Source organism: Aquarana catesbeiana, linkage group LG06 (assembly GCF_042186555.1).
Source record: "Aquarana catesbeiana isolate 2022-GZ linkage group LG06, ASM4218655v1, whole genome shotgun sequence".
NCBI classification, from domain to species: domain Eukaryota; kingdom Metazoa; phylum Chordata; class Amphibia; order Anura; family Ranidae; genus Aquarana; species Aquarana catesbeiana.
Window position 1 is genome coordinate 42,731,535 of NC_133329.1, and position 25,243 is coordinate 42,756,777.

General features: G+C 48.5%; 2 protein-coding genes across 2 annotated transcripts in view; one reads left to right on the forward strand and one right to left on the reverse strand.

The window, feature by feature from the left end:
• Positions 1–12,418, reverse strand: ZNF668 (zinc finger protein 668). The gene is made up of 2 exons (XM_073635772.1): positions 11,302–12,418; positions 1–3,548 (listed from the first exon to the last, which is right to left on the reverse strand). Exons 1-2 carry the CDS (start codon positions 11,314–11,316, stop codon positions 1,842–1,844), a joined length of 1,722 nt encoding a protein of 573 aa, XP_073491873.1. The 5' UTR covers positions 11,317–12,418; the 3' UTR covers positions 1–1,841.
• ZNF646 (zinc finger protein 646) overlaps positions 11,882–25,243 on the forward strand; it is a 26,317-nt gene continuing 12,955 nt past the window's right edge. Inside the window, exon 1 of the mRNA XM_073635770.1 lies at positions 11,882–12,309. The gene's annotated coding sequence lies outside the window, so the exon portion shown is untranslated. The remainder of the gene's footprint in view (positions 12,310–25,243) is intronic.

The window sequence follows — 25,243 nt, forward strand, 5'->3', positions numbered from 1 at the left end:
AGAGACTAGGAGACTCGGAAACAGAGTATTTCCGAACAGCTGCGAGTGTCACCGGCGCCCCCGCACCTCTGGCCAAATGTGGTACTGCACACCGCAGAGGCTTGAATCCTGCTCATTTTGCGAGACAACACTCGCAAACCGAGTCAGGATTTGAAAAAAAATAATTGCTCGTATTGCAAAACGCTCGTTAACCACGTTACTCGCAATCCGAGGTTCCACTGTATTAGACTTGCATTGCTGTACAACTCTCCCTGAACCAAGCAATTTTTGAACTCTCCTTATGAAGTCTCCTAGCTGGTATGCTGGTCCTCTTGCTTCAATACTTGAGAGTCGCTTACCCAGGAGTAGCACTTAAAAAAAAGCTATCAACATTCCTCATCTACAAGCTTACTCTGGGTCATTGGCTCGAAGTACTTAAGCCAGGGGGTTGGCATGAGGGCCTGGGAGCTTAGCAATGCCATCGCTCTAACAGGGGTCTCCAAACTGCAACCCTTTGCTTGCTATTATCTGGCCCTTGGGGCACCATCCTATCCATTGACACCAACCATGGGGTATAAATGTCCTGTTTCTGACACCAACAATGCGATACTATTCTTCCCACTGACACCTTCAAAAGGGCATGACTCCTACTACTGACACCAACAATGTGGCACAATTCCTCCCACTGACACCAATGATGGGGTACTATTCTTTCCATTGACACCAGTGATGGGACACTATTCCTCCCACTGATACAAAGAAAAATGTCACAATTCCTCCCATTGATACCAACGATGGGGCACTATTCCTCCCAGTAACACCAATGATGGGCATTATTCCTTCCAGTGACACCAACGAGGGGGCACTATTCCTCCCCAGTGACGCCAACGATGGGCACTAGTCCTCCAACTGACACCGACGGGGCACTAGTCCTCCCACTGACACCAATGACGGGGCACTAGTCCTCCCACTGACACCAATGACGGGGCACTAGTCCTCCCACTGACACCAATGACGGGGCACTAGTCCTCCCACTGACACCAACGACGGGGCACTAGTCCTCCCACTGACACCAACGATGGGGCACTAGTCCTCCCACTGACACCAACGATGGGGCACTAGTCCTCCCACTGACACCAACGATGGGGCACTAGTCCTCCCACTGACACCAACGATGGGGCACTAGTCCTCCCACTGACACCAACGATGGGGCACTAGTCCTCCCACTGACACCAATGATGGGGCACTAGTCCTTCCACTGACACCAACGATGGGGCACAATTCCTCCAACTGAATTCCTTCCAGTGACGCCAAAGATGGAGAACTATCCCTCCCACTGACACCAACAATGGGGCACAATCCTCCCAGACACCAAAGATGGGGCATTGTTTACTCCCACTGGACACCAGGACATTTTCTACTCCCACTGGCCCTAGTCCAGCTCCTAAAGTCTGAAGGACAGTAAACTGGTCCTTTGTTTCGCAAGTTTGGAGACCCCTGATCTAGGATATCTTCACAAGAGATGAACCCAGGCGTCCTCAAAACTCACACTTTCTTATACTCCAAAGAGCTATGGGCCAAGTCATTCCCAAAACTGCAGCTGGGAAATAGCCTGACACACATGTCAAAGCAGACGTTCAAGTTAGAGAGGAGTTGGCGGACGCCCAAGCTCATTTCTACTCTGCACATAAGTCAAGGCGAACTCGTTTTGGGGAGGATCACATTGTAGCTCAATGAATAAAAAAACCTCCAGAGAATTGAGAACATCAGGACTGGGCAATAACCAGATCATGACAAATTCATTCAAGACTGCTGTAGATAAAGGGATTATCACATTATCATCTTGGACAAGTAGGCCTCAGTCAGCTTGATGATGGTGAAGACTCAATGACCTCCATGTCTCCCTCAGCAACTTTCTCCAGAAAAGAAACCAGAGGATCAAACAAGGGTTGAGACTCCACAGAAGCTGGATGGAGCGTCAACGTTGTAATCTCCTCTTCTTCCTCCTCAACCTTCCCCTTAACCTCTTTAGCATGTGTTCGTTGATGCTTGCGCAAGTCGGAAGGTACTAGGAAGCCTTTGCCGCACTGCTGGCACACGTGGGGGCGTACGTCGCTATGTATGCGCTGATGTTTCTTTAGCCCAGCCTTGTCCAGGAAGCCCTTCTCGCAATGGTCACAACGGAAGGGCCTCAGTTCCGGGTGGCTCTTCTGATGGTTCTTCAGATCCATCACGCTTTGGAAGGTGATGGCACACTTCTCACAGGTGGTAGATTCCTCCTTCTTCTTGTTAGGTTCTCCCCCATCTGGTTTTATGTGGGTGCGTTCATGCTTCCTTAAGCTGGAAGACACGATGAATGTCTTGCCACAATCTTCGCACTTATAAGGCCGTTCCCCGCTGTGAGAACGTTGGTGCTTGCTTAGCCCAGAGCGCTCTGCGAACCCTTTCCCGCACTCCGGGCACTGGAAAGGACGTTCAGCGCTGTGGGACAAACGATGACGCTTCAGATCCCAAGACGCCACAAACGTCTTATCGCAGTCCGGACAACGAAAGGGACGCTCGCCCGTGTGAATTCGTTGGTGCATGGCCAAATCCGCCGGCTGCCGGAAGGGCTTTCCGCACTTGTCACAGCGGTACGGCTTGACGCCTTGGTGAGCCCGCTGATGCCGCCGGAAACTGGACGGGTCTGAAAACATGCGGCCACACTGTGGGCACAAATATGGCTTTTCACCAGAATGGGTGCGTTGGTGGCTCTGGTAGGACGACAGTTGAGTAAAGTCTTTGTTGCAGATGGGACATTTGTACGGCTTCTCCGCCGCGTGAATTCGCTGGTGACAGGTGAGAGAGGAGGCACGTGAAAACGCCTTCCCGCAGTCCGAGCACAAGAAAGGTTTTTCTCCCGTGTGGCTGCGTTCGTGGTTCTTCAGGTCTTTCAGTTCGCTGTAGGACTTCTGACACAGCTGGCACTGGTAAGGTCGGAGCCCAGCATGGCTCCTCCTGTGCTTACGAAAAACAGAGGGATCGGCAAATCCTTTACCGCATTCGGGGCAGGAGAACGGACGCTCACCGGTATGAAGACGTTCATGGATTCGGAGCTTGGAGGGTGTGGCGTAGGCTTTACCGCACTGCTTACAAGGGAATGGTAGCTGCCCGCTGTGGGTGGCCATATGAACTCGCAGGCAGATGGGCTGCATGAAGGATCGGCCGCACTCTTTACACACAAAAGGTTTTTCACCCGTGTGGCTACGGACATGGCTCCTCAATAAGGACGCGCTCTTGTAGGACTTATCGCAGTGCTTGCACTGATGCCGCTGCTCCCCCTTCGCCTCTTGCTTTTTGGGCTTTGCAGTGCCGGAGGCCTCGGCGGATTTGTGGACCTCACAGTGCCGCTGGGCCCTTGGCTCATTGGGGAAAGTTTTGCGACAGCTCAGGCAGCGAAACCTGCGCCCAGACTGCACATAATCCGGGGTCTCCTGTTTAATGGCCACCTCGGCCGGGGTCTCCTGTTTAATGGCCAGCTCGGCCTCCTCCAGAGGCTCCACCTTCGCTGAAGACATCATAGAAGAGACCTGAAAAAAAAAAAAATGATTGTCAATGTGTATTCTCTGCAATCTTTCACATAGCAATAAAGACCAAGCCAGAAAAATAGTAGGGGGTTAGAGCATTTCCTATGAAAACAGAAAGCTGTGAAAATGACCAGTTACACTTACTGGTAACTGTGTTTCTAGGAAATCCTCCAGGATAGCACACCTGACAGGAAACACAATCAGCACATGAGGTTAAAAGCCCCTCCCTTCCCCCTGTACCTCAGTTCTGCCAAAGTAATAGGTTATCCTGGTGCAAGAGGGAAACTTCCGGGAGTAACTACACCAAAGGGTGGGAAGTAGGCCTGCCGTCCTGGAAGATTTCCTAGAAACACAGTTACCGGTAAGTGTAACTGGTAATTTTCTCTAGTCATCTTCCAGGACGGTACACCTGAGAGGAGGAACAAGAGGTTCAAGGCCTATCTTAGGGTGCGAATCACCGCTTGTAAGACCTTTCTGCCAAATACCAGATCCTGAGGCGATAACAGTTCCACTCTGTAATGTTTCAAGAAGGTATTCCGCTTCGCCCATGTGGCTGTTTGACAGATTTGTTCTATTGGGGCTCAGGATTTCTCTCTTCTACCCACAAGGCCACTAGAGATCTTGTGGAATGAGCTTTGCAGTGTGCTGGTACTGGGGACCCTGTTCGCTCATAAGCTATTTCTATGGTCTGGCCTGGCCACTGTTTGTCTAGATCAGTGATGGCGAACATGATGCTCAACTAGAGTGCATGAGCATCATGGGAAATGTTTTGGAACTACATCTGGGGTGCCAAGGTTCACCATCACTGGTCTAGATGCTTGCCTTCCCTTCCTAGGGCCGCTAAATAAAATTAAAAGGTGGTTTGACTTCCTAAGTCTTTCGCCCTATCTAGGTAGGTCAAGTAGACACCTTCTGACATCTAGTAAATGACAAATTTTCTGCTCTTTCATTTATCGTTTTTTCAGAAAAGGAAGGCAACATAATTTTCTGTGATCTGTGAAATTGGGAGACCACTTTGGGGAGGTCTTGCCTCAGAACCACTCTGTCCTCCAGTACCAACAAAAAGCACTCCTTAATGGACAGGGCCTGTAGGTCGCTTACCCTCCTGGTTGTAGTGATAGCCAGTGGGAAGGCTAATTTAAGAGAAACATTTTGTAAATTAGAATTTTGAAAATTTCAAGTTTGTAATGCTGGTTCGAAGGGAGCTTTCGTCAGCACCTCCAACACCAGCGTCAGATTCCAAGGCAGGAATCTGAAAATCCTAATGGGAGTCAACCTCTCCCTAGCGAACAGAAATCTTTTGATTAGAGGATCCAGCACGAGCCTCTGGTCCAGAAAAACAGACAGAGCTGCTACCTGCACTCTCAGGGTGTTCAGGGCTATCCCCTGGTCCACCCCTGCCTGTAAAAACTCTAGTACTACTGGTATCGATGGCCGGGAGACCTCTCTATCCTGGCACCAGTGTGAAAACACCTTTCAGATTTTTACGTACATTTTTCTAGTGACCGGCTTCCTACTTTCTAGAAGGGTCTCAATCACCTTTTCAGAGCATCCCTTGTCTCTGAGTATCTCCCTCTCAAGAGCCAGGCCGTCAAGCAAAAGAACCTTGGGTCGGGGTTAAGAACCGGCCCTTGTAGAAGGAGATGCTGCCTGGTCAGGAGACGTTGTGGAGGGCAAAATGGACCATTTCCTCAGAATTGGAAACCAGGCTCAGGTTCAGGTTGCATTCCGAGCTGGCTAAATTCTATAGAACCCGAGGAATGCTAGTGGGGGAAAGGCGTACACTAGGTTGCAACCCCAGTCCTGCGCTAGGGCGTCTACTCCCTCCAATCCCCCCTCTCAGATGAGAGAGAAAAACCACTCCACCTTCCTGTTCCCTCTGCAGGTAAAGAAGTCTATCTCCGGAAAACCCCAAACTGTTGACGTATCTGAAAAAACACGCCTCAATTTAACTCCCATTCCCTTTGGTGGATAGGCTGCCGACTTAGAAAGTCTGCTACTACATTGGTGGTCCCTTTAATGTGGACCACCGATATGTTCTAAAGGACTCCCTCGGCCCAACCCAGAACTTCCAAGGCCAACTTTAGGAGCCTCCTGGACCTCGCCCCCCTTGACGGTTTAGGTAAGAGACCATTGTTACATTGTCTTATAAGACTTGGACTTCGTGCTGCCAAATTCTGTCCTTGAATGCCCTCAGGGCCTGTCCTACCGCCAAGAGCTCCCTGTAATTGGAGGAAGTCTTTGCTTGGGTCAGGATCCCTGGGCTTGGAGATCCTCCAGGTGAGCGCCCCAACCCCAGGCGGTAGTTATTTTGACTGGATTCCACTGGGCCCAGGGACGATCCCAACGTCAACCTGTCTTGGCCAAGCCACCAATTTAGAGAGGACTTTACTTGCACTGGGAGGGAAACCTTCCCGTCCAGTGACTCCATTTTTCTGTCCCAGGAGGAGAGCAGAAAGAACAGGGGAGCGCCCCAACCCCAGGCAGTGGTTATTTTGACTGGATTCCACTGGGCCCAGGGACGATCCCAACATCAACCTGTCTTGGCCAAGCCACCAATTTAGAGAGGCCTTTACTTGCACTGGGAGGGAAACCTTCCCGTCCAGCGACTCCATCTCCTCCTGGGACAGAAAGAGCAGGAAGAACTTCAATTCCCTGGAATGAAGCTGCGCCCAGGGAACCGCTGGGATGCAAGAGGTCATTTGTCCTAGGACTCTCATGACCGGTCTGTGAGAGCAGGCTCTGGGTTCCATCAGTGATGAAACTGCCGCTACCACTTTTGCCCTCTTTTCCAAAAAGCTTTTGAGCCCTGGCGTGCATAGGTAGGAAAATCTTTGATTGGGTTGAAGAATGACTTCTCTTGGTTCACTATCCATCCTAGGAGCTCGATGTTAAGGATGACTTTCTCCATGTCCATTCTCACCTGCTGTAGGAAAGGACCGTAAATTAGGAGATCATCCATGTAAGGTATGAGGGAGATCCCCTGAAGATGCAGGTAAGCCACTGCCTCCGCCAGGACCTTGGTGAACACCCTTGAGCTTGCTGCTAGACCGAAGGGAAGGGCTCGGAACTGCCAGTGCGGGATCCCTTGGTTTGTGAGAATTGCAAACCTTAAAAAGGGACTGGTGTGGGCGATCGGGGCGTGGGGATAAGCGTCCCTTAAATCTATTGTGGCCATGAAGGCATCTTTCAACAGATGTTTGCGTACGCTGTATATGCTTTCCATCTGGAAGCTCTTTTGTTGCAGAAATTTGTTTAGTTTTCTGAGATTTATTATCAGGCAAAATTTTCCTGAAGGCTTCTGGACGACAAAAACTTGGGAGTAAAACCCCTGACAGAGCTGTTCCGTTGGTACAGGGACAATTACCTCCTGGTCCACTAGATGTTGTCTAGCAACCCTGCTGCCCTTAGACAATCCCTGGGTGGGTCAAAATAAAATTCTGTGGGGGAGGGGAGAGAAGTTCCAACCGATAATCCCCTGTCAGATAGGCTCTCGGAGATCTTCTCCCACCCAGGGACGAAATGATAGTCTCCCCCGATTCTGGCGTCACTTAGACTGTTGGGGTTTCTGGGGTCGGGAAACAGCAGACCACCCTGTCTATTTTTCCCTTTCCCCCACCTTCTGATTGAGTCCCCTTTTCCGCAGACCGTGAAAGGACGTGGTCTACGCCAGGCCCAAAGAGCAGGGAATCCTAAAAGGGTAACCTAGAGAGCCATGACCTGGACATGTGGTCCCCTTCCTACGACTTGACCCAGACGGCACTTCCTTCAGAATTGAGAAGGGACGCTGACTTGGCCATGGTCCTGACAGCCATGGCCGCCGCATTGGCATCCCAAGCCCTTCACAGCAGCGTCTCAGACCTACGGTCCATTTGCTCCTTAATGTTGCCCAAATCCTGCAAAGACAGATCTGATTTCTTTGAAACCTGTGACAGGGCTGCATCCAATTTGGGGGGGGTTTGAAGAATTTCTCCTCCTCCTCTTCCGCAAATGGAAGTGACCTCGAATCGGAAGGAGGTCCGGCGCCATCTTGCTTCACCCTGTAGTCCGGTGACCGGAAACAACCCTCCCTCATCAGAAGAGGGCTGGGAAAACGAGGGCTGGAGCCCGAACCGCTGGGAGAAGCCCCCAATGCTGCCCGGCCACCATCCTGCGCTTCCTTCTACCATGGACTCCAGCTGACCTGCCAGCCCCTTCAACCACCATAGCCCCGCTGCCTGGGTGGAAGGTAAGGGGGGGGGGGTTGAGATGCATCCACAGGAGCGCCGGGAACACTTCCCCTGTGCCCGGAAAACTACTCACTGGGGGAGACCCCTGGATTGGGAACAAACCCTAGCTGGACCTGCAGCCTTCCCCGGCTCTGGCGTCCAGCACCCAGGGGGGAGACCATCAGCTACCGACTTCAGGTCTACAAAAAATAACAAACGTTTCACTGCCAGGGAAACACAATCAGGAACTGAGGTGCAGGGGAAGGGAGGGGCTTTTACCTTCATGTGTTGATTGTGTTTCCTGTCAGGTGGGCCATCCTGGAAGATGACTAGAGAAAATCTGTTATTCGGGGACACATTCAAAACCTAAACCCATTTTTTATGCCGACTGCGCCTCCTTGTCCATGTGAAGACTGCTGCCTCCCATCACTTGTTTGGAAGTTACAGATGTAGAAAGTGAGGGAAACGGGTGCAGGGTTAAAACCTTAGGAACCACATATCACACATCATGTAACAGTCAGAGCTCAGGTGAGGCGTTCAGAGGGAACTAAGGAAGGCAAAGCTCAGGGGAATACTCCAGAGGACAGAGCTGAGGGATACAGTCCAAGAACAGGAGGGCAACAGTTTAAGGGATAGTCTAGAGGAAAGGGTAGAGTACAGCTTAGGGGAAGAGTCTTGGGGGGGGGGGGCAGGGCTCGGGTAAAGAGCCTAGGGGAGGCAAAGGAGGGGGCAGGAGAAGAGTCGGGGGGGGGAGGCAGGGCTCAGGAAAAGAGTCGGGGGAGGCAGGGCTCAGGAAAAGAGTCGGGGGAGGCAGGGCTCAGGAAAAGAGTCGGGGGAGGCAGGGCTCAGGAAAAGAGTCGGGGGAGGCAGGGCTCAGGAAAAGAGTCGGGGGAGGCAGGGCTCAGGAAAAGAGTCGGGGGAGGCAGGGCTCAGGAAAAGAGTCGGGGGAGGCAGGGCTCAGGAAAAGAGTCGGGGGAGGCAGGGCTCAGGAAAAGAGTCGGGGGAGGCAGGGCTCAGGAAAAGAGTCGGGGGAGGCAGGGCTCAGGAAAAGAGTCGGGGGAGGCAGGGCTCAGGAAAAGAGTGGGGGGAGGCAGGGCTCAGGAAAAGAGTCGGGGGAGGCAGGGCTCAGGAAAAGAGTGGGGGGAGGCAGGGCTCAGGAAAAGAGTGGGGGGAGGCAGGGCTCAGGAAAAGAGTGGGGGGAGGCAGGGCTCAGGAAAAGAGTGGGGGGAGGCAGGGCTCAGGAAAAGAGTGGGGGGAGGCAGGGCTCAGGAAAAGAGTGGGGGGAGGCAGGGCTCAGGAAAAGAGTGGGGGGAGGCAGGGCTCAGGAAAAGAGTGGGGGGAGGCAGGGCTCAGGAAAAGAGTGGGGGGAGGCAGGGCTCAGGAAAAGAGTGGGGGGAGGCAGGGCTCAGGAAAAGAGTGGGGGGAGGCAGGGCTCAGGAAAGGAGTCGGGGGAGGCAGGGCTCAGGAAAAGAGTCGGGGGAGGCAGGGCTCAGGAAAAGAGTCGGGGGAGGCAGGGCTCAGGAAAAGAGTCGGGGGAGGCAGGGCTCAGGAAAAGAGTCGGGGGAGGCAGGGCTCAGGAGAAGAGTCGGGGGGGGCAGGGCTCAGGAGAAGAGTCGGGGGGGCAGGGCTCAGGAGAAGAGTCGGGGGGGCAGAGCTCAGAAGAGTCGGGGGGGCAGAGCTCAGAAGAGTCGGGGGGGGGCAGAGCTCAGAAGAGTCGGGGGGGCAGAGCTCAAAAGAGTCGGGGGGGGCAGAGCTCATAAGAGTCGGGGGGGGCAGAGCTCATAAGAGTCGGGGGGGGCAGAGCTCATAAGAGTCGGGGGGGCAGAGCTCAGAAGAGTCGGGGGGCAGGGCTCATGAGAAGAGTCGGGGGGGCAGGGCTCATGAGAAGAGTCGGGGGGGCAGAGCTCATGAGAAGAGTCAGGGGGGCAGAGCTCAGAAGAGTCGGGGGGGGGCAGAGCTCATGAGAAGAGTCGGGGGGCAGAGCTCATGAGAAGAGTCAGGGGGGCAGAGCTCAGAAGAGTCGGGGGGGGGCAGAGCTCATGAGAAGAGTCGGGGGGCAGAGCTCATGAGAAGAGTCGGGGGGCAGAGCTCATGAGAAGAGTCGGGGGGCAGAGCTCATGAGAAGAGTCGGGGGGGGCAGAGCTCAGAAGAGTCGGGGGGGGGCAGAGCTCATGAGAAGAGTCGGGGGCAGAGCTCATGAGAAGAGTCAGGGGGGCAGAGCTCAGAAGAGTCGGGGGGGGGCAGAGCTCATGAGAAGAGTCGGGGGGCAGAGCTCATGAGAAGAGTCGGGGGGGGCAGAGCTCAGAAGAGTCGGGGGCAGAGCTCATGAGAAGAGTCGGGGGCAGAGCTCATGAGAAGAGTCGGGGGGCAGAGCTCATGAGAAGAGTCGGGGGGCAGAGCTCATGAGAAGAGTCGGGGGGCAGAGCTCATGAGAAGAGTCGGGGGGCAGAGCTCATGAGAAGAGTCGGGGGGCAGAGCTCATGAGAAGAGTCGGGGGGCAGAGCTCATGAGAAGAGTCGGGGGGGGCAGAGCTCATGAGAAGAGTCAGGGGGGCAGAGCTCAGAAGAGTCGGGGGGGGGGCAGAGCTCATGAGAAGAGTCGGGGGGCAGAGCTCATGAGAAGAGTCAGGGGGGCAGAGCTCAGAAGAGTCGGGGGGGGGGCAGAGCTCATGAGAAGAGTCGGGGGGCAGAGCTCATGAGAAGAGTCGGGGGGCAGAGCTCAGAAGAGTCGGGGGGCAGAGCTCAGAAGAGTCGGGGGGGGGGCAGAGCTCATGAGAAGAGTCGGGGGGCAGAGCTCATGAGAAGAGTCGGGGGGCAGAGCTCATGAGAAGAGTCGGGGGCAGAGCTCATGAGAAGAGTCGGGGGGGCAGAGCTCAAAAGAGTCGGGGGCAGGGCTCAGGAGAAGAGTCGGGGGGCATAGCTCATGAGAAGAGTCGGGGGGGGCAGAGCTGAGAAGAGTCGGGGGGGGCAGAGCTCAGAAGAGTCGGGGGGCAGGGCTAAGGAGAAGAGTCGGGGGGCAGAGCTCATGAGAAGAGTCGGGGGGGCAGAGCTGAGAAGAGTCGGGGGGGGGGCAGAGCTCAGAAGAGTCGGGGGGCAGGGCTAAGGAGAAGAGTCGGGGGGCAGAGCTCATGAGAAGAGTCGGGGGGGGGGGCAGAGCTCAGAAGAGTCGGGGGGCAGGGCTCAGGAGGAGAGTGGGGGGGGCAGGGCTCAGGAGAAGAGTCGGGGGGGGGGGGCAGAGCTCAGAAGAGTCGGGGGGCAGGGCTCAGGAGGAGAGTCGGGGGGGGCAGGGCTCAGGAGAAGAGTCGGGGGCGGGGCCCCCCACCCCTCATATTGTAGGGGTAGTGGGCACAGTTGTGGGAAAAAATTTGGGGTTGAACAGTTTAGGGAATAGAGTAGGGGAGGGGGGCAAGCTCAGGGAGAATAGTTTTGGGGTTGCACAGTTTGGGGGGATAGTGTAGGGGTTCTGGGGAATAATCTAGGAGGGGCACAGCTGTGGGGAATAGTTTTGGGGTTGCACAGTTTGGAGGGTTCAGAAATAAGGACACCCACCTGATGGCCCTCCATCTGGGCAGTTGATGGGGGTGATCCTTCACACTGATCCCCAGCTACAACAGCTCCAGCCAGCAGACAAAGCTTAACATGGCCGGACCTAGGACCCTGGGGGTGGTGGGGAGGAGCACACACCGGAAGTCATTGTGCACCTTTTATGAGTGCCCTCCCATGATATCCGAGCTTGGCTGTAATTCAGGACAGGCAGCGAGGGCGATGATAAGGAGGTGGACGCCGGATTTACCTGCCGCTGGCTATACAGCCCAGAGCCAGCGCTGGAACCTTACTCCACCATTCATCCCTGAACGCTCCGGAACCATCCTATTATGTCTTCATTTTCGGCGGACAGTAAAGACTGGAGCTGAGGCGTGGATCACACACCCACGGCGATAATTGGTCAATCCGCTGTCACGTGGACTCATTCCGCTCAGTTGCCAGCCAGTAGCGGCCATTTTGCGGTTGGCAGCCCGTCCCTTTTTTTTTTTTTTTTTTTTTTTTTTTTTTTTTTTTGAGGAATTGCGGTGTTGGGGCAGCGGCCGCCATCTTTTGTACTGGCATCTTCATATTACTATAGGGCAGCGGAGGAGGGGCCAGGACGGGCAGTGGGGAAGACGATCCAGGGTGCACATTTCCTGTTTCCTAGCAACAAAAGGAAGTGTTTGTTTGTAGTGAGAGATGAAATAGATGAGCCCTGATTGATTCCTCAGGCCTCACCCCCAGGCTGGGGCCCCTCAGCGGGGACCAAAGAGCACCTAGAGGCACAGGAGGGGCCCTGGGAGAGGATACAGTGCCTGTGGAGGGGCCCTGCCTGACTAGGGGCCCCCTCTGCCCTCACACTGTCATTCATTTACACCAGTCATTAGGAATTATCAGTATTGCCCTCCCCCTCCCCCGTCCTCCTGTCTACAGAGTACGACTGGACCGCAGAGCTCGCGCTTACTCATCGGACATGGGCTGAGCCTCCCGCGCTACTCCATCCGCCTGGACGCCGAGCCGCCATTATGACACGTAAGTATCGCCACCGCTTCCTATTATTATTATTATTATTATTAATATTTATAATTGTATTTATTATAAAATAATTTTCCTTTTTTTATATATATATATATAATACAATTTTGTAACCAACGTCCGAAAAACCGGAGGAAATGGTCAATTTTAGAAGAAAAACATTAAAATAAAAATTTCAAAATTTTTAGTTTGTGCGCAAATATAGAAAACATTTTTTAAGGCCTCACATTCAACTTTTTAAGGGAATCCCAAAAAAATCCAGATTTTTTTTTTTTTTTTCCCCCTATTAAGAATAAAGATAAAAAATGTATATTTTATTAGTTTTATTATAAAATAATATTACAAATTATTGATATTAAACAACATATGAAAAATGTTTTTTTATTTTTACTCCTATTAGGCGGATAATACTAATTTGATGTTTTTTTATTTTTTTTTTTATTATTTATTTATTTTTTGGCATTCCTTAAAAAGTGAAATGCGTGGCCCAAAAAATGAAAAAAGTTCATTATAAAAAGCTTTCCTAAAAACTGTTTACATTTTTTGTAATCTTTTCATGCAGGGTTTTTTTTTTGTTTTTTTTTTGTTACTACACATCAAATTTTACTTCCCCATTTACATAATTGTTACCATCCTATTAGGTTTCAGTTCAAGTTCATATATATATATATATATATATATATATATATATAATTTGTATTATATTCGACTTTTTAATTAATATGAATTTGCCATTATTAGCACCTTTAGTGCAAGAAACGCTCAAGCAAAATGCAGTCTCTGACCATCTCCCGTATCATGTCCTGCAGTCTCTGACCATCTCCCGTATCATGTCCTCCAGTCTCTGACCGTCTCCCGTATCATGTCCTCCAGTCTCTGACCGTCTCCCGTATCATGTCCTCCGGTCTCTGACCGTCTCCCGTGTCATGTCCTCCGGTCTCTGACCATCTCTTGTATCATGTCCTCCGGTCTCTGACCATCTCTTGTATCATGTCCTCCGGTCTCTGACCGTCTCCCGTATCATGTCCTCCGGTCTCTGACCATCTCTTGTATCATGTCCTCCGGTCTCTGACCATCTCTTGTATCATGTCCTCCGGTCTCTGACCATCTCTTGTATCATGTCCTCCGGTCTCTGACCATCTCTTGTATCATGTCCTCCGGTCTCTGACCATCTCTTGTATCATGTCCTCCGGTCTCTGACCATCTCTTGTATCATGTCCTCCGGTCTCTGACCATCTCTTGTATCATGTCCTCCGGTCTCTGACCATCTCTTGTATCATGTCCTCCGGTCTCTGACCATCTCTTGTATCATGTCCTCCGGTCTCTGACCATCTCTTGTATCATGTCCTCCGGTCTCTGACCATCTCTTGTATCATGTCCTCCGGTCTCTGACCATCTGCCGTATCATGTCCTCCGGTCTCTGACCATCTCTTGTGTCATGTCTGCAATCTCTTTCTTAAACACACTGCTAATAGTGTTAGCAAAATTTCCATTCGGTGCACCTCTAGCAGACAGGATACAAGAGATGGTCAGAGACTGCAAACCTGATACAAGAGATCAATGCAGCCTCATTAGTGTCCATCAAATGCAGCCTTGCCAGTGCCCACCAGAGGCAGCCCACCAGTGCCCGGATCACATAAGAGAGGCGATCTCCCGCTGTGCCAGCTGGATTTGAATTGGCCGGGCGGCCGCAGTGACAAGGTCCCACCTCCTACGATAGACGTCAAACTGATTCAATTTCCCGGCATTGGATTGGTGTGCTGCATATAACAGGAGGCGGGACTTTGTTACAGCGGCCCATGACACAGGAAGATCGCCGCTCTTCATGACAAGGAGGAGGGAGGGGGGATTGGGGCACGCCAGGATAACACCTCCCGCAACGTGCGGCACCTGAGGCGGATCACCCCTCTTTTCGGTGCCATTATAGGCACCTTTTTTTCACCACTTTCGGGCGCTATGTTTCGGTGCACCTCTAGTTTCAAAACAAGTGAATGTGCGTGTATATATGCGTGTATATATGTGTGTATGTATGTATGTATGTATGTATGTATGTATGTATGTATGTGTATATATATATATATATATCTATCTCATCTTTATGTAGAGCAACAATTCTTTTTTTCAGATCCTCAGAGTTCTTTGCCATGAGGTGCCATGTTGAAATTCCAGTGACCAGTATGAGAGAGTGATAACACCAAATTTAACACACCTGCTCCCCATTCACACCTGAGACCTTGTAACACTAACGAGTCACATGACACCGGGGAGGGAAAATGGCTAATTAGGCTCAATTTGGACATTTTCACTTAGGGGTGTACTCACTTTTGTTGCCAGCGGTTTAGACATTAATGGCTGTGTGTTGAGTCATTTTGAGGGGACAGCAAATTTACACTGTTATACAAGCTGTACACTCACTACTTTACATTGTAGCAAAATGTAATTTCTTCAGAGTTGTCACATGAAAAGATAGAAGAAAATATTTACAAAAATGTGAGGGGTGTACTCGGTTTTGTGAGATTGTGTGTGTGTGTGTGTGTGTGTGTGTGTGTGTGTGTGTATATATACTGATGAGCCATAACACTGTGACCTTCCACCATAACCCATCAAGGCATGGACACCACTAGACCTCTGAAGGTATTCTGTGGTATCTGGAACCAACCTATAAGTAGCAGATCGTTTTAGTCCTGTGTTGTGAGGTGAGACCTCCATGGATCGGACTTGTCTTTCCAGCACATCCCACAGGTGCTCAACGGGATTGAGATGTGGAGAATTTGGAGGCCCAGTCAACACATCAAACTCGTGTTCATCAAACCATTCTTGAATTCATCAGACCAGGCTTCCTTCCATTGCTCGGTGGTCCAGCTCTGATTCTCACATGCCCATTGTAGGCACTTTTGGCTGTGGACAAGGGTCAGCATGGGCAACCAGACCAGTCTGCAGCTACACAGCCCCGTTCACATCAAACTGCGATGCTCTGTGTGATCTGACACTTTTCCATCAGAACCAGCATTCACGTTTTCAGCAATTTAAGCTCCAATAGCTCTTTTGGATAGGACTACACAGGCCAGGCTTCGCTCCTCACGTACATCAGTGAGCCTTGGCTACCCGTGACCCTGTTGCCTGTTTTCCTCCCTTGGACCAGTTTCAGTCGGTCCTGACCACTTCAGACTGGGAACATTCCACAAGTTCTGCAGTTTTGGAGTTGCTCTGACCCAGTCATCGTTACAATTTTGGCCCTCGTCAAAGTCCCTCAAATCCTTACACTTGCCCAATTTATTTCTGCTTTCAACACATCGACTTCAGGGACAACATGTTCCCTTGCTGCCTAATATATCCCACCCACTTTCATCTGCCATTGTAATGAGATAATCAAATGTTACACTTTACTTGCCAGTGGTCATAATGTTATGGCTAATGGGGGGGGGGGATGCCGATCCCGGCCCCCTACCGCATGATCAGCTGACAGCCAATGGCACCTGATCACGTGATGTAAACAGGGACGGTAATCGGCTTTTTTTCCTCATGCTGACAGCGTGAGGAGAAAAAAGTGTTGATTGCCACCTGAAATAAACGGGACATCAGTCCCACTGCTGCTACCCATCAGTGCCACCAATCAGTGCTGCCCCATCGCTGCCCCATCGCTGCCCCATCGCTGCCCCATCATTGCCGCTTATCAGTGCAGCCTCATCAGTACATATCAATGAAGGAGAAAAATTACCTGTTTGCAAATGTGTTTTTTTTTTTTTTTTTTTTTTTTTTTTTTGTTGGTTTTTTTTTTTTTGCAGAGCAAAAAACCCCAGTGGTGATTAAACACCACCAAAAGAAAGCTCTATTTGCTATTTGTGTGAAAAAAAAAAATGATAAAAATGTCATATGGGTACAGTGTAGCATGACCACGGAATTGTCATTCAAAGCGTGATGACGCTGAAAATTGGCCTGGGCAGGATGTAATGTGGTTTTGTTTGTACTATTTATTTGTATTGTCTTAATGTTGTTCGCATATAAAAATAAAAGAGGATCTAATTCAAAGAAAATTGGCCTGGGCAGGAAGCGGTTTTAAGTGCACAGTAAGCAAGTGGTTAAAATATAAATGAGGTACCACTTTCTTTTTTTTTTTTTTTTTTTTTTTAATGGATAAGTAAGTCAGGAGGTATAATGTACCACTGCAGGACCCTTCTTGTTTAAACCACTTTGATCTTCTGAACCCTGTGTGTGTGTGTGTGGTTTTGTTTTTTTTTTTTTGTTTTTTTTGTTTTTTTTTAAATGAACAATTCGATTTTTACAACAGATACAAAATGTAAGAACAGCAAACATTTTATGTTATTTTTATTGGAAGCTCCCACAATTTAGGTCCTTGCAGATGAGCGGACACGTGAGCTCGTCTGGATTAGGACATCCCTGGTTTGTTGTGTCGGCGCTCTCACCTGCCGCTCCCTCATCATTTTATTATTGTTTCCTGCGGTGAAGAAGTCAAGTTCACCTCTGATCCTGTCTGTCGGCATCCTTGGCCCCAGGGAGTAATACTCAGCAGGTGGGTTCAGGCAGTGAAAACAAATTCTGTGCAATGACTCCTCTGCTGCTTCTTTTTAATGGCATAGAAGAGCCTCCTGCAGGGCAGTAAAGCAGCGTCCGCCTGTCTTTATGGGACACGTGGAACCCATCTTGGGAAGTAACACTGGCAGAAACGTTGTTTGCTGTGTTGCTGCAATTCAAATATTGCATTGGAAAATTGTGAATGCTTGTAAGTAATAAAGTATAACTTTAATCAAAAGTATGAAAAGTATGTTTGTTTTTTGTTTTTTTTGTTTTTTTATTAGTTTTTGTTTTTTATGGATAAGTAATGGAGGAGGCCTGGTCAGTTTTTTTTTTTTTTTTTATTTTTATTTGCCATCTGTGTCACATTGGAGGGGGTTTCTCTTCACTTCCTGTCCCATAGCCAAAACATGAAGTGGGAGGAAATCCCTACAAAAGTGAGGGTATTCCAGGGTGTCCCCATTAGAAGATTTCCCCTCTATTAGTTTTCTGGGGACAACCCAAAACGTGTGACCTTTTTACTTTCACTTTTAGTGATAATGGTAAACAGGACACATAGAAAGGATGAATCTCCCTAACGGGACACGGACAGCAAAAAAAAAACCTGATATGGGTTCTACTCCCTCTCCACCCTATCCAAGACAAAAATAAAAAAGTTTAGCCTTTACGTTTTTATTTTTAAGTTTTTAAAGTATAACTAAAGGCTGTTAAATGCGTAAAAGTCCAATAGTCTAGTCTACTGTTTTAACAATTTGCCTTCCCTGGGCAATTTTTACAAATTTTTCATATGCGTTAAAAATCAGCATTTTTTTTTTTTTTTTTTGCACAAAAACATTTAGACCCCCCCCACACACACACACACACACAATCCATGACTTTAAGGTGCTTCTTCTTGGGCCACTCCTTTTGTTGCCTTGGCGATATGTTTTGGGTCATTCTCATGCTGGTAAACCCACCCATGACCCATCTTCAGTGTTCTGGTTCAGGGAAGAAGGTTCTCGTCTAGGATTTTACAATAGATGGCCCCGTCTGTTGGCCCCTCAATTCGGCAAAGTTGGCCTGTACCTTTTTAGCAAAGAAACAGCCCCAAAGCATCTTGTTTCCACCTCCGTGCTTTGACTGTAGGCATGGTGTTCTTGGGGTCATAGTCACCATTTTTCTTTCTCCAAACGAGTTAATGCCAAAGAGCACAATTTTGGTCTCATCTGAGCACGGCACTTTCTCCCAATCCTTCTCTGAATCCTTTAGATGTTCATTGGCAAACTTTAGAAGGGTCTGTACATGTGCCTTATTGAGGAGGGGGACCTTGCGGGCGCTGCAGGATTTCAATCCATGGTGGCGTATTGTGTTACCAATGATTTGTTTGGTGACTGTGATCCCAACTGCCCTGAGATCATTCACAAGCTCCTCCCATGTAGTGCTGGGCTGATCCCTCACTTTTCTCATGATCATCCCCACCCCATGAGGCGAAATCTTGCTTGGAGCTCCACACCGAGGGCGATTGATGGTTATTTTGTTTTTCTTCCATTTTGCGAATAATCGCTCCAACAGTTGTCTCCTTCTCACCAAGCTTCTTGCTGATGTTCTTGTAGCCCATTCCAGCCTTGTGCAGGTCTACAATCTTGTCCCTGATGTTCTTTGACAGCTGTTTGGTCTTGCCCATGATGGTGGGTTTGAATGGAAGTGGACAGGTGTCTTTTATACACATAACGAGTTGTCTTTAGGAGCACCTTCTTAAATTGACAGAACTAATCTGTGTACCACATGAGTACATACTGTAGCCAGTCTGTGGGAGCCAGAATTACTGTTGGTAGGGGATCAAATACTTATTTTACTCACTGAAGTGCAACTCAGTTTATAACATTTGTATCAGCTGTTTCAGCTTTTTTTTTTTTCCTAGATTTTTGGTTGATATTCTGTCTCTATCATTTAAAATACACCTGTGATACAAATTATAGACTAGAGCTGCACAATTGTTAAAAAAATTGTGATCTTGATTCAACCCTCCTTACGATCTCTATTGCAGAGTTTGCCGGTTCTTTCATATAACAAGTGGAGAGACTTATCTGCTCACTCAGCTGTAAAAAGAAAACATCCGGGCAGTCTGCCAAGTTTTTAACATGAAACATTATAACTAACCCTTCCTTCTTAGATTAAAGGGATAAACTTGTATGTAAAGAAAAAAATCCAGGCAGTCTGCCAAGTTTTTAACAACGTGTAAATGCAGGAAGTTTAACCACTTAGTCTAAATCTTTTTCTGACACTTGTTTCTTAAAGGGGTTGTAAAGGTTCGATGTTTTTGTTTTTTGTTATTTAAAAATAACAAACATGTCATACTTACCTCCACTGTGCAACTCGGTTTGCACCGATACTCGACTTCTGGGGTCCCTCGGCGGCTGTCTCGGCTCCTCCCCGCATCAGCTAACCCCCGTTCTGGGAAGCGCTCCTCCAAGGGGGTTATATTGCGGGCGCACTCTCGTGATACAGTCGGCGGCTATACATTGATTTGATTGACAGCAGCGGGAGCCAATGGCTGCACTGCTATCAATCGTCCAATGAATGAGCCGAAAAGCCAGTGCATTCACGACGCGGGACTTTCGAGGGCTCAGGTAAGTAAATGGGGGGCTGCTAATCGTCGGATGTTTTCACCTTGATGCATAGAATGCATTAAGGTGAAAAAACATTTACCTTTACAACCCCTTTAAGTTAAAATCAATATTTCTTGCTAGAAAATTACTTGGAACCCCCAAACATTATATATATATATTTTAGTAGAGACCCAGGGAACAAAATGTCAATTGCTGCAATATTTTATGTCACACTGTATTTGCCCAGCGGTCTTTCAATCGCAATTTTTTGGGAAAAAATACACTTCAATGAAATAAAAAAAAAAAAAAAAGAAACAGTAAAGTTAGCCCAATTTTTGTTTTGTTTTTAATGTGAAAGAAGATGTTACGCTGCGAGAATCGTGATCTATCTTCTAAGCAAAAAAAAATCACGATTCTCATTTTAGCCAGATCCTTGCAGCTCTATTATAGACCCTTCATTTATTAAGTGGACAAACTTACAAAATCTGGAGGGATTCAAATCATTATTTCTTTTTCGTACATCACGGGACACAGAGCACGATAATAATGACTAATTGGGTTATACGCTACCTTTAGGTGATTGGACACTGGCAACCAATAGTAAGACGGTTCCTCCCATATAACCCCTCCTATACAGGAAATACCTCAGTTTTTTCGCCAGTGTCTTGAAGGTGATGGTCATGGCTGTTGAAGCTCTTCAAAATTCTTCAAATAATGTCCCAGTGAGGATGTTATAATCGGATCCATTCGGATGGCATAAGATAGCTAAAGTGGATGGTACCCAAGCCTCTGTTCAAGAGCGAGGTTTTGCTTGTATTGTGTCCTATATGGCGCTGGACCCTTGTTAAATTGGTATTCCTGATCATAACTTGCCCAAGGTAAACCAGAAGGGTGCTTTACAGGTCCAAGGGTGTGGCCCCCAAAGAATGGGGGACCCGGTTCTTCAGGGGTGCTACACGCCGTGATGGGGGAAGATTGGGCCTGGTAAGACAGGCCCTGCTGCTTGGGATGGTGAGTACTCCCTTTGGGAATTTTATATATATATATATATATATATATATATATATATATATATTCCCTCTGTGCCACTGGAAAGCCTTTGCTTGTGTCTGGAAAATTACAGATTGCCAAGTATGGCGCGCACATATGGCGGTGTGCGCCGCCGTTGTGCGCGCCTTTGGTGTGCGCATGTGCTCAGTCCACTACTAGGCAGGCTTTATAAGGAGCTGGAGCTCCTGGCGTTTGCTGGGACAACACAGGGCAATTCTTGGGCACGTGAGTCTGGAGGTTTTTGGACACAGTTGCAATAGGTTAAACACTGGTTTCAGCTTGTGGGGAGTACTTTTTTTTGTATGTAAGCAATGTCTTCCAGAAAACGAGGTAAAGGGAGCAGGGCAAGCACAGGAGTACCTTCCTTGAAAACAGGAGACCAGCCCCATGCAGATGCAAGCCTCAGTCTCCCCTGAAAGACCTGCGGCATCTGGCCTGGCTGAGCCATTGCATTTGTCAGGCATAGTGGCCACCATCAATATTCCTGCCTCGGCTTATGTTTATAAGGATGATGTGGCATCGGCATTAGCAGGCCTTGAAGGCAAAATAGCTGGCATGATAGCTTCTGTAACACAGGAAGGGAAGAAGCGTAATAGATCTCCCTCCCCTGAGCCTGGGCCAAGTGGAGAATCACTAGAGCACCAGGACTCTTATAGCCAGATGGGTCCAGGTGATCTGGAACCAGAGTGGGCAGAGGATTTGAAGGAGGTGGCCATAAAAGACCGGGAAGAAGAAGAGGCTGAAGAATCCTCAGCTGAGGACTCAGGTTCGGAGAAGCCAAATTCAGCCTCCCATTCCCAAAAATTGTTTATCCAATTTCTGACTGAGATGGTACGAGTTGGGTTTAAGTTACCTCCGGTTCAGGAGTCTGGACTCTCCTGTTCTACTTTGGGATCCTTGCGACCTCAGCAAGGTTCCCAAGCGTTCCCTTTGCATCCCCTATTGGAGCAGGTGATCTACGCAGACTGGGATCATCCTGACAGGTTATTCTTGCCTCCAAAAAGGTTTTCTATCTTATATCCTATGGAGGAAAAATTCAGGAAGAGATGGGGTACACCTTTGGTGGACGCCGCCATTTCTTCAGTGAATAAGAGTTTAACTTGCCCAGTAGATAATGCCCAGGTATTTAAGGATCCGGCCGATAAAAAGCTAGAGTCCTTATTAAAAGCCTCCTTTGCGGTGGCTGGTGCAGCAGTTCATCCAGCAGTTGCAGCCATTGAGATTTGCCAATCCCTAAAAGACCGTTTTAAAAGGTTAAAAAGAAACCTGCCTTGTCAGGAGGAACCTTCCGAGGAATTGTTGGAGCTTCCTCATGCTTTATGTTTTGCAGTGGACTCATTGAAAGACTCAATTCAGCAGATGTCTCGTTTTGCGTTACTGTCTGTACATATGCGCAGAGTTTTGTGGCTAACGAACTGGTCTGCTGAGAAGCCATGCAAGAGGCTACTTGCAGCTTTTCCATTCCATGGAGAATGCTTGTTTGGCGAAGATCTGGATAAATATATCCAAAAGATCTCTGGAGGAAAGAGTACCCTCCTCCCTACTAAAAGGAGAGGTAAGCAACCCTCTTATAAAATTCCCAATGCTCCAGGAATTTCCACTATAACACAGGGTTACAGAATAGAGTTCCGGGAAATCCCTCCAAGCCGTTTTCTGTACTCAAGGGTCCCGTTGGATCCAGAGAAAAAGAAATGCCTATTCGTAGCCTTGCAGCATCTGCTGAAGCAGGGGGTAACTGTCAAGGTTCCGCACAAAGAAAGATTCAAGGGGTTTTACTCAAACCTTTTTACCTTCCCCAAATGGGGAAGTAAGGCCCATTTTGGACCTCAAGGCTCAACTTTTTTGTAAACGTCCGGTCCTTCCGTATGGAGTCGGTTCGTTCAATAATAAAATCTCTGAGAAAAGAAGATTATTTAGCGTCCATAGATATCAAGGACGCATACCTTCATGTACCGATCGTCGGTCCACATCAAAGGTTTCTGCGTTTTGCAGTAGAGGGCTGTCATTTTCAATTCGTGGCACTGCCATTCGGTCTGGCCACGGCCCCCAGGGTTTTCACAAAGATTCTGGCCTTGGTATTGGCGTCCCTAAGGTCCCAGAAGATCTCTGTGGTAGGTTAGCTGGACGATCTTCTCTTGAGAGATTGCTCTTGCCCCATCCTGATCCAAAACGTGTCAAGAACGGTGTGGGTTTTACAACGCCTGGGTTGGATTCTAAATGTGGACAAGTCAGCCCTTTGTCCAACCCAGGCCTTGGTATATCTGGGTCTGGTCTTGGACACCGCCCAAGAAAGGGTGTTTTTTTCCCTCCTTGAAGGTCGTTTCCATAGTGGAACTCGTCCAGAAGGTGAAAAAAAGAACCAAGGCCTTCTATTCGGCTGTGCATGAGGTTGCTGGGAAAAATGGCATCATCCTTCAACGCAATTCCATATGCACAGTTCCACTCCAGGGTGTTCCAGAACAGCATTCTGGAAGCCTGGGACAGGTCTGCTCGAACCTTGGATCATCCTATGGTCCTATCTCCACAGGTACAATGGAGTCTCTCTTGGTGGTTAAAAACCAGCAATTTGAGAAAAGGAAAATCTTTTCCACCAGCAGTCTGGAGGGTAGTAACTACAGATGCCAGTCGCCTCGGCTGGGGAGCAGTCCTGGAGGAGGTGTCTGTCCAGGGAATATGGTCCCAGGCAGAAAGGACCTTGCCCATCATTCGGGCAGCTCGTCTGGCTCTGCGCTTCTGGACGTCCAAGTTATGGGGTCTCCCTGTCCAAGTCCAGTCCGACAAGTCCACGGTAGTGGCATATATCAACCACGAGGGAGGTACCAGGAGTCAGGCAGCCCAAAGAGGTAAATTACATATTGACTTGGGCAGAAAAGCATGTGCCGTTTCTTCCGGGGGTGGACAATTGGCAGGCAGACTTCCTAAGTCGCCAGAAATTGTTGCCAGGGGAATGGTCCCTGTATCCCGAAGTTTTTCTACAGATCGGTCAACACTGGGGGGCCCTAGATGTGGATCTGCTGGCATCCAGATTCAATGCCAAACTGGACAGGTTTGTATCCAGGACCAAGGATCCGCTTGCTGTCGGGATAGACGCATTAGTAGTTCCTTGGGATCAGCATTCTCTGATATATGCCTTCCCTCCGATCCAAATTCTGCTGCACTTACTACGCAGAATACAGGAGGAACAAAAGCCAGTGATCCTAGTGGTGCCAGCGTGGCCTCGGAGATCCTGGTACTCGGAGATTGTGAAATTGGCAGTGGGGGACCCATTGGTCCTTCTGTGCCGTCCAGACCTGTTGTCTCAAGAACCCATATTCCATCCTTCTTTACGGTTGCTGAATTTGATGGCATGGCTATTGAGACCAGAATATTGAAAGACCGTGGTATCATGGGCTCAGTCTTGTCTACTCTGATCAACGCTAGAAAGTCAGTTTCTAGAGCTATCTATTATAGATTAATAAAATATACAGCGCTGTCTAAAATAAACTTACAGAGAAGACAAGACAATAGTCTCCTGTCTACTCTAAATAACAACATTTAAATGATAAAAACGCGGTCTTGCTGCAGTTAAAAACGTTAGATGCCCACTGTCAATAATAATGTTTCCTCCTCTCCCATGATTTCCAAGATTTCTCTTATTCAGCCATCAGCCTAAGTTCTGTTCTAGTGAAGGAGCAGCGCTGACAGATAAGATGAAGCAGCAGGTTGCAAAGGGCAAGGTATGCTAAGGCTGAATAAGAGAAATCTTGGAAATCACGGGAGAGGAAGAAAGGTGCCTAACTATCAGTTTACCAAAGACTGTGGCTGGGTTATAAGCTAAAAAGCGATATTGATCTCCTGATAAGAGGCTGTGATTTCTTAGGTGGAAGGACTTTTCTATCTCACCTTACTACTTTCTATGGTGCTTTTTACAAGTGTGATGTCACTGATTTGAGTGAATAAGAGACTTCTCCTATGATGTGATTTATCACATTACCAACCTACCTCCTTTTGACTTTTAATAACCACCTTGTGTATTCCAATTTCTGTGATGTGATTATTTTAGAACATTATAGTGGTATTTAATCACTGTCAAATATATCAATTCTATTTAGGTAATTTAACTCTATATTTAATGTATGTAACACTTACAACATATTGGTCTCATTAGCGTGGTTTGCTTTTGGATACTATCTATTATAGAGTCTGGCAGTCCTACATTTCTTGGTGTGCGGAAAGAAAATGTAACCCTCGTAGGTATATGATTGGAAGAGTTCTGGCCTTTCTTCAAGCAGTAGTAGACTTTAAGCTGGCTTTAGGGACAATTAAAGGACAGATTTTGGCCTTATCGGTATTTTTCCAAAGGCCAATTGCATCCCATTCCTTGGTACGAACCTTTGTTAAGGGAGTTACGCACCTTAGGCCGCCGGTTAAGCCGCCTTTATGTCCCTGGGACCTAAATTTGGTTCTGTCAGCCTTGCAGTGTCAACCGTTTGAACCTATTGGACATATTCCGTTTGTCCTATTAACCAGGAAATTGTTTTTTGTTTTTTTTGTGGCTGTAACTTCAGCTAGAAGGGTGTCAGAATTGGCCGCCCTTTCTTGCAAAGAACCTTTTTTGATTCTTCATCAGGACAGAGTGGTCATGTGCCCTTGTTCGGATTTTTTTACCAAAGGTAGTTTCCAAATTTCATTTGAATCAGGATATCATTCTACCTTCCTTTTTTTCCAAACCCTAAACCTAGGGAGGAAATTTTTCCAAACCCTAAAACTTCACTCGCTTG